Below are 8,788 nucleotides of genomic sequence, written 5' to 3'. Positions count from 1 at the left end.
GTTAGGGGGTTAGGGGAAATACCATTTTGAAAATCTATTTTACGAGGATAGAAGAACAAAACATGTGCATGATACAGTGAGGGAAAAAAGTATTTGATACCCTGCTGATTTTGTACGTTTGCCCACTGACAAAGAAATGATCAGTCTATAATTTTAATTTAATTTGACCCCCTCTCAATCAGAAAGATTTCTGGCTCCCAGGTGTCTTTTATACAGGTAACGAGCTGAGATTAGGAGCACACTCTTAAAGGGAGTGCTCCTAATCTCAGCTTGTTACCTGTATAAAAGATACCTGTCCACAGAAGCAATCAATCAATCAGATTCCAAACTATCCACCATGGCCAAGACCAAAGAGGATGTCAGGGACAAGATTGTAGACCTACACAAGGCTGGAATGGGCTACAAGACCATCGTCAAGCAGCTTGGTGAGAAGGTGACAACAGTTGGTGCGATTATTTGCAAATGGAAGAAACACAAAATAACTGTCAATCTCCCTCGGCCTGGGGCTCCATGCAAGATCTCACCTCGTGGAGTTGCAATGATCATGAGAACAGTGAGGAATCAGCCCAGAACTACACGGGAGGATCTTATCAATGATCTCAAGGCAGCTGGGACCATAGTCACCAAGAAAACAATTGGTAACACACTACGCTGTGAAGGACTGAAATCCTGCAGCGCCCGCAGGGTCCCCTTGCTCAAGAAAGCACATATACAGGCCCGTCTGAAGTTTGCCAATGAACATCTGAATGATTCAGAAGAGAACTGGGTGAAAGTGTTGTGGTCAGATGAGACCAAAATTGAGCTCTTTGGCATCAACTCAACTCGCCGTGTTTGGAGGAGGAGGAATGCTGCCTATGACCCCAAGAACACCATCCCCACCGTCAAATATGGAGGTGGAAACATTATGCTTTGGGGGTGTTTTTCTGCTAAGGGGATAGGACAACTTCACCGCATCAAAGGGACGATGGACGGGGTCATGTACCATCAAATTTTGGGTGAGAACCTCCTTCCCTCAGCCAGGGCATTGAAAATGGGTCGTGGATGGGTATTCCAGCATGACAATGACCCAAAACACACGTTCAAGGCAACAAAGGAGTGACTCAAGAAGAAGCACATTAAGGTCCTGGAGTGGCCTAGCCAGTCTCCAGACCTTAATCACATAGAAAATCTGTGTAGGGAGCTGAAGGTTCGAGTTGCCAAACGTCAGCCTTGAAACCTTAATGACTTAGAGAAGATCTGCAAAGAGGAGTGGGACAAAATCCCTCCTGAGATGTGTGCAAACCTGGTGGCCAACTACAAGAAACGTCTGACCTCTGTGGTTGCCAACAAGGGTTTTGCCACCAAGTACTAAGTCATGTTTTGCAGAGGGGTCAAATACTTATTTCCCTAATTAAAATGCAAATCAATTTATAACATTTTTTATATGCGTTTTTCTGAATTGTTTTGTTGTTATTCTGTCTCTCACTGTTCAAATAAACCTACCATTAAAATTATAGACTGATCATGTCTTTGTCAGTTGGCAAACGTACTAAATCAGCAGGGGATCAAATCCTTTTCCCCCCACTGTACAGACAGGCTGCTACCTGTAGATAGTTGGAATACAGTAAGAGTGTCAGCAAATGAACATGAACAGGCTTGATCATCATCACCTTAGGAATGATGGGGAGATAGAGTCAACACACAGAGAGAGCGAGAGAGAGGGGGGGGGAGAGAGGGAGAGGGGGGGGGAGAGGGAGAGAGAGAGAGAGGGGGAGAGGGAGAGAGAGGGGGGGAGAGAGAGAGGGGGGGAGAGAGAGAGAGAGGGGGGGGGGGAGAGAGAGAGAGAGGGGGGGGGGAGAGAGAGAGAGAGGGAGAGGGGGGGGGGTAGAGGATGACATGCAAGAGCTTGCTACTGTAACTCTATAGCTGTTCTCTGTTGCTATGAGCATGTTGTAATATGTACTGCAAGATCCTATCACACACCAGTCCCACACACACACCAGTCCTACACACACCAGTCCTACACACACACCAGTCCTACACACACACCAGTCCTACACACACACCAGTCCTACACACACACCAGTCCTACACACACCAGTCCCACACACACCAGTCCTACACACACCAGTCCCACACACACACCAGTCCCACACACACACCAGTCCCACACACACACCAGTCCCACACACACACCAGTCCCACACACACCAGTCCCACACACACCAGTCCCACACACACACCAGTCCTACACACACCAGTCCCACACACACCAGTCCTACACACACCAGTCCCACACACACACCAGTCCCACACACACACCAGTCCCACACACACACCAGTCCTACACACACACCAGTCCTACACACACCAGTCCCACACACACCAGTCCTACACACACCAGTCCCACACACACACCAGTCCCACACACACACCAGTCCCACACACACACCAGTCCCACACACACACCAGTCCCACACACACCAGTCCCACACACACCAGTCCCACACACACACCAGTCCCACACACACACCAGTCCCACACACACACCAGTCCCACACACACCAGTCCAACACACACACCAGTCCTACACACACACCAGTCCTACACACACACCAGTCCAACACACACACACCAGTCCCACACACACACCAGTCCAACACACACACCAGTCCCACACACACACCAGTCCTACACACACACCAGTCCCACACACACACCAGTCCTACACACACACCAGTCCTACACACACACCAGTCCAACACACACACCAGTCCTACACACACACCAGTCCCACACACACACCAGTCCTACACACACACCAGTCCTACACACACACCAGTCCTACACACACACCAGTCCAACACACACACCAGTCCTACACACACACCAGTCCCACACACACACCAGTCCTACACACACACCAGTCCCACACACACACACCAGTCCTACACACACACCAGTCCCACACACACACCAGTCCCACACACACACCAGTCCCACACACACATCCACCCTGGGGCCAATGTCTCACCATTGAATCCCTTGACGTGTGTGACAGGAGGGGGGTCCCGGGGAAAGGAGGTCAGTAAAGAGTCCAGGTTTTGGGCTGAGAGGGTAGAGAGGGCAGGGTGGTCCTCACCCAGACCAGCCCCAGTACTGAACAGTACCATAGACTGGTCTAGAGAACAAGACACCTCCAACACAGCTATAGAGGGAGGGAGGGAGGGAGGGAGGGAGGGAGGGAGGGAGGGAGGGAGGGAGGGGGGGAGGGGGGAGGGGCAGAAGAAGGGAGGGAGGGAGGGAGGGAGGGAGGGAGGGAGGGAGGGAGGGAGGGAGGGGCAGAAGAAGGGAGGGAGGGAGGGAGGGAGGGAGGGAGGACATTGGTCATTAGTATCCAAAGTAGATTTGACTGACAGAAGCTGCTCTCAAAATTGAACAATTAGGTCCCTTCTCCTCTCCTCCCTCACCCTCTTCTGCTCTCCTCCCTAACCCTATCCTCCTCTTCTCCCTTCTTACCTTCTGCTAGCTCCACCCCAAACACCACCCCCTTCGCTCTGACACACCCACACAGTGAAGCAGCGAATCACTGCGCAGGTTGAAGTTGATGAGGGCCGCTTCCACACCCACCTCCAATGAAACCAGACCAAACTTTACTTAAATATCGCTTTCAAAACATCACATTAACAAAACACTTTTACTGAACAAAACAGAGTTCTCCCTCGTAAAATACATATGTGATCTCAATGGGATATACCTCTATAAATAAATGTATAAAAGAAAGTGAGACATTGAAATCCAAATAAAATTACTATTAAATAAAAGTAAATTAAAATTAAATAAACTTTAAAATGGAATTGAATGAAAAACAAAGCCTACCTGCGCCAGGCCCATCCACAGCACCACCACTAGGGGGCGACTCTCCAGGTAGAGGGCTACCACGTCCCCCTTTCCCCAGCCCTGTGTCCGTGCCCAATGGGCAACCTGGTGGCATCGCCCTGCCAGCTCCCTGAAGGTCCACACCTGAAGGAAGAAATGTTTTTATTTCACAAATATAAAAAAGACTGTAGCGAACCTTAAGGCCATCACCTAGCAACCTCGTCAAGGGGTTCAGATCACTTGACGTTAATGGCTAAAGTGTTGGGTGGACAGTCACTGGAACCATGGAGTTCCAGTCAAGGCCACCACCCTGAGTTCTCTACAATACATATAAGCCTGATTCACAGAAACCAAACCGAGCCACACTGAGCTGCGCTAGGCTCCAAACCGAGCCACACTGAGCTGCGCTAGGCTCCAAACCGAGCCACACTGAGCTGCGCTAGGCTCCAAACCGAGCCACACTGAGCTGCGCTAGGCTCCAAACCGAGCCACACTGAGCTGCGCTAGGCTCCAAACCGAGCCACACTGAGCTGCGCTAGGCTCCAAACCGAGCCACACTGAGCTGCGCTAGGCTCCAAACCGAGCCACACTGAGCTGCGCTAGGCTCCAAACCGAGCCACACTGAGCTGCGCTAGGCTGGCCTGGTTACACGTCCACTCAATCCAATAGCCTACTTGCAATGACTGTGATAAAATACGGTTGCAAAGCTACCGTTAACTTACCAAAGTTACCCGGAATCTTCTGTAATTTTAGTAACTAACAGGTAATCTATGGCAATCAATTCTAACTTTGGTAATTTATGCTTGAATAACGTTTAAAGAATGTATTCGTATATTATTAATTTTTTTATATCTGTGTAATATATTCATTTTGTATATTACCCATGAGTTTCTAGTGGATAGACCAGACGGTTCAAAAGTAAATAGCCTAATTAATGAAAAAAAAGCATCTTATCAACAATAGCATTATTTTCACTTAACTCTTCCAACTGTTGACTTTTTTCACAGCTTCCACCAGTTTGGCGCCAAAACATTTACAACAAAGGCATATTAGCAAACACAACGTGCCACTGGAACACAGGACTGATGGTTGCTGACAATGGGCCTCTGTACGCCTATGTAGATATTGCATAAAAAAATCAGCCATTTCCAGCTACAATAGCCATTTACAACATTAACAATGTCTACACTGTATTTCTGATCAATTTGATGTTATTTTAATGGACAAAACTATTGTTTTTCTTTCGAAAACAAGGACATTTCTAAGTGACCCCAAACTTTTGAACGGTAGTGTATATTCAACAATGTAAATGTAAATCATATCACAATGTATTTAAAGTGTATTTCACCAGGACTCACACTTTACAGTAAAAACTATAATTTGTTTGTTGTTGATATAATTAATATAACATACCTCTCCGGTAGACTCCCAGACCAGCGCAGGCTTGTCTGGGTATAGCGCCACCGTATGGGCAAACATGGAAGGTACAGTACTGTTGTTACGGAGGTGCTGCCGGATGCAGTATTTAACACGCAGCAGCACATATAGACCTCTGCTGGGGAGAGAGGAGAGAGGAGAGAGGAGAGAGGAGAGAGGAGAGAGGAGAGAGGAGGGAGGGAGGGAGGGAGGGAGGGGGAGAGAGGGAGGGCGATAGCAAGTCAGACAGATAGACATCCCACCCAACCACTCCTCCCTCCCTCCCTCCCTCCCTCCCTCCCTCCCTCCCTCCCTCTCTCTCTACAGCCATACTAACATTAGGTCTCTCTTGGCGGTTCGTAGAGCCACATAGAGGAACCTCCATCCCCCCGCGGTGAGGTACAGTCCTAACCCAGCCGCCAGGGTCCATGACCAGGGTACAGAACTGAGCACCACCCCTATGGATCTCAGAGATGCAGACACACTGCCAAGTAGCATTATTACTGGTGGGGAGGGGAGAGAGGAGGTGGGGGAGAGGGGAGGAGAGAGAGGGGAGGGAGGGGAGGGAGGGAGGGAGGGAGGGGAGGGAGGGAGGGAGGTGAGAGAGTGGCGAGGGGAGGAGAAAGGGGGAGGAGAGGGTGAAATGGAGAGGGGGAGAAATGGAGAGGGGGAGGATGGAGAGGGGGAGGAATGGAGAGGGGGTGAAATGGAGAGGGGGTGATATGGAGAGCGGGAGGAATGGAGAGGGGGAGGAAGCAAGGGAGCGGGTGAGAAAGGGTACAGGGGGGAGTTGAGAAGAGGAGAGGGATAGGAGAGAGAGGGGAAAAGCAGATGTAGAAGAGAGGAGGAAGGTGAGGGGAAGAGGAGAGAGGGGAGGGGAGGCGTAGAAGAGAGGAGGAATGTGAGGGGAGGAGGAGAGAGGGGAGGGGAGGCGTAGAAGAGAGGAGGAAGGTGAGGGGAAGAGGAGAGAGGGGAGGGGAGGCATAGAAGAGAGGAGGAATGTGAGGGGAAAGTGTGGGACGGAAGAACAGAGAGGGGAGAGATGGAGATACAACAAGGAGGAAGTAAGGAGGAAAGTGGAGGAGAGAGGAGAACAACAACAGAGGATTATTAGGTAATACACTACATCCTTCATTATATTACCCTGGTCAACAGAGGATTATTAGGTAATACACTACATCCTTCATTATATTACCCTGGTCAACAGAGGATTATTAGGTAATACACTACATCCTTCATTATATTACCCTGGTCAACAGAGGATTATTAGGTAATACACTACATCCTTCATTATATTACCCTGGTCAACAGAGGATTATTAGGTAATACACTACAACCTTCATTATATTACCCTGGTCAACAGAGGATTATTAGGTAATACACTACATCCTTCATTATATTACCCTGGTCAACAGAGGATTATTAGGTAATACACTACATCCTTCATTATATTACCCTGGTCAACAGAGGATTATTAGGTAATACACTACATCCTTCATTATATTACCCTGGTCAACAGAGGATTATTAGGTAATACACTACAACCTTCATTATATTACCCTGGTCAACAGAGGATTATTAGGTAATACACTACATCCTTCATTATATTACCCTGGTCAACAGAGGATTATTAGGTAATACACTACATCCTTCATTATATTACCCTGGTCAACAGAGGATTATTAGGTAATACACTACATCCTTCATTATATTGCACTATAAAGAGAAAGTCGTTATGGGCCCTGGTCAAAAGTAGTGCACTACATAGGGAATAGGGTTCCTTAGGCCCTGGGCAAAAGTAGTACACTATAACTACACACAATAACTATCTATGACTGAATGAATTCATTGTATATGACAAATGTAAAATACATATATTATTGCCTAGGAAGTTAGCCTATAACAAAACACACATTGAAATGTATTGAGGATTTTTTTTTTTTAACAATGAAGTCAACATACTGATTTCCATCATATCCAAGAGATTCTGAGGGAAAGTCAACCACAGTTAGTCAATGTACAACCACAGTTAGTCAACGCCTTACACTGGTTAATCTTGAAACTTTCTCTGTAAAGCTAACTTCCAGCAAGTTTTTATATGGTCTACAACTGGCTTCTCTCTTTCCAATGTCAGTATTCTTTTTTCAGGGTTATGTTCAGTCTCCCCAAGAACCTTGTGCATTTCATGTAACATCCATAATGTTTCTTATTTGCTTCACATCTCCAACATGCCAATATTTTTGGGGGTATACACTCCCCCCAAGGCGTACTATAGACACACACATCAAACATGTATCAACCCTATGGCAAAATGTGTAGAATTGCAGGAAATTAGTTATAGAATTGCAAAATCTTTAACTTAAAATCATTAACTCTAAAACGTCAAAATGTTCTCTCCGCTGATGTTTTGTTGCCTCATCAAAGTTGCCCATCCCTTGCTCTAAATGGTATATACATGTAATTGTTAAAAGACAATATCCAAATGTAAATGTTTATTATTAATATCATGAATTTGGCGCTACCCCCAATGTTTATGAATAGTGGTGCTCACCTGTATGATAGTTTGACCGGCTACGTGATGTGTTCAACCCCTGTTCAGGGTGCTACGTATCCGTCGCAGATAGCGGACTCTGTGTGTCGGCGGCCACGATAAGAGCACTCTCTCTCGGCTACACCTGACTACTCTCACCGGTACCCCTAGGTTACTGTTTTCGTTTAACTGAGCTAGAAACAGCAAGCTAAACTTCACTGTTGATGTACAGTAGCCTATCGCATATACTACAACCAACAGAAAGTAACCTATGAATGTAAGAAAGTAACGCAATAGATCAATAAAACACCAAAGTGAAAACTAAAATCTTTACAAAGTTCAGCCGCGGATAACACAGGTATCTCTCTCTATCTCTTCTCTCACTCTTTCAGCAAATCCTCCCAAAATAAACCCAGCTCCAAACGTCACGGGCATCGGGCCATCCGAGCTCATAATTGGCTCCGGTAGCTGTCAGTCAAACTGAGCCCGTTCGCTATTGGTCGACGGTACCAGAGAGTTGTGGTAAGGGTAGTCAGTCACGCACTCTTCTGCCAGCACAATTCAGTTCAGTTATTTCGAAATGTAAAGTTGATCGCTGGCGGTGGAACAGTTGTGCAACCACAAGCCGCAGGAAGATGTTCTGTAGGGGGTGCTGAGTGTTTCTCTCTCTCTCTCTGACTCTCTCTCTCCTCCCCTCTCTCCCAACCTCTTTATAATAAAGTATTTGCAGGCTAACAATAAAATACAACTCCTAATGTGATGAGTAGCCTAAGCATAGGACAATATTCGATAACAGTAGTCACTGCAGCCTAAAGTAAATTAAAATACATTTGCCAAAATTGTATAATTACTCCTGTCTATACAGAAATAAATAAAATAATTCCAAACTTCACCAGACAGCATGCCTTAGCCACAGAGGATCATTAGCTCCTTTTAAAGCTGTTAAAGCTGTGGATTGTTTAAAATCACAAGCGTGTTTCCCCT

At 46.8% G+C, this 8,788-nt stretch overlaps 1 protein-coding gene across 3 annotated transcripts; it reads right to left on the bottom strand.

Annotated features, from left to right (window-relative positions):
* Positions 1 to 3,019: 3,019 nt before the first annotated feature.
* Positions 3,020 to 8,147, bottom strand: LOC311126302 (long-chain fatty acid transport protein 1-like). 3 transcript variants are annotated; one of them, XM_084200312.1, is made up of 6 exons: positions 7,826 to 8,147; positions 5,612 to 5,777; positions 5,272 to 5,413; positions 3,859 to 4,002; positions 3,499 to 3,609; positions 3,020 to 3,187 (listed from the first exon to the last, which is right to left on the bottom strand). In XM_084200312.1, the coding sequence occupies exons 2-5, from the start codon at positions 5,770 to 5,772 to the stop codon at positions 3,505 to 3,507; spliced, it is 552 nt and encodes a 183-aa protein (XP_084056438.1). In that variant the 5' UTR covers positions 5,773 to 5,777; positions 7,826 to 8,147; the 3' UTR covers positions 3,020 to 3,187; positions 3,499 to 3,504. The 3 variants fall into 3 exon arrangements, with proteins under 3 accessions (XP_084056438.1, XP_084056436.1, XP_084056437.1); XM_084200310.1 differs by lacking the exon at positions 7,826 to 8,147 and adding an exon at positions 7,237 to 7,250; XM_084200311.1 differs by lacking the exon at positions 7,826 to 8,147 and adding an exon at positions 7,237 to 7,250 and having other exon boundaries at positions 5,272 to 5,410.
* Between the last annotated feature and the right edge of the window lie 641 nt (positions 8,148 to 8,788).

Source organism: Coregonus lavaretus (assembly GCF_964263955.1).
Source record: "Coregonus lavaretus genome assembly, contig: HAP1_SCAFFOLD_8868, whole genome shotgun sequence".
Lineage (NCBI taxonomy): Eukaryota > Metazoa > Chordata > Actinopteri > Salmoniformes > Salmonidae > Coregonus > Coregonus lavaretus.
Note: the sequence above shows the minus strand (reverse complement) of the source record. Positions and strands in the feature narration are given on the sequence as shown.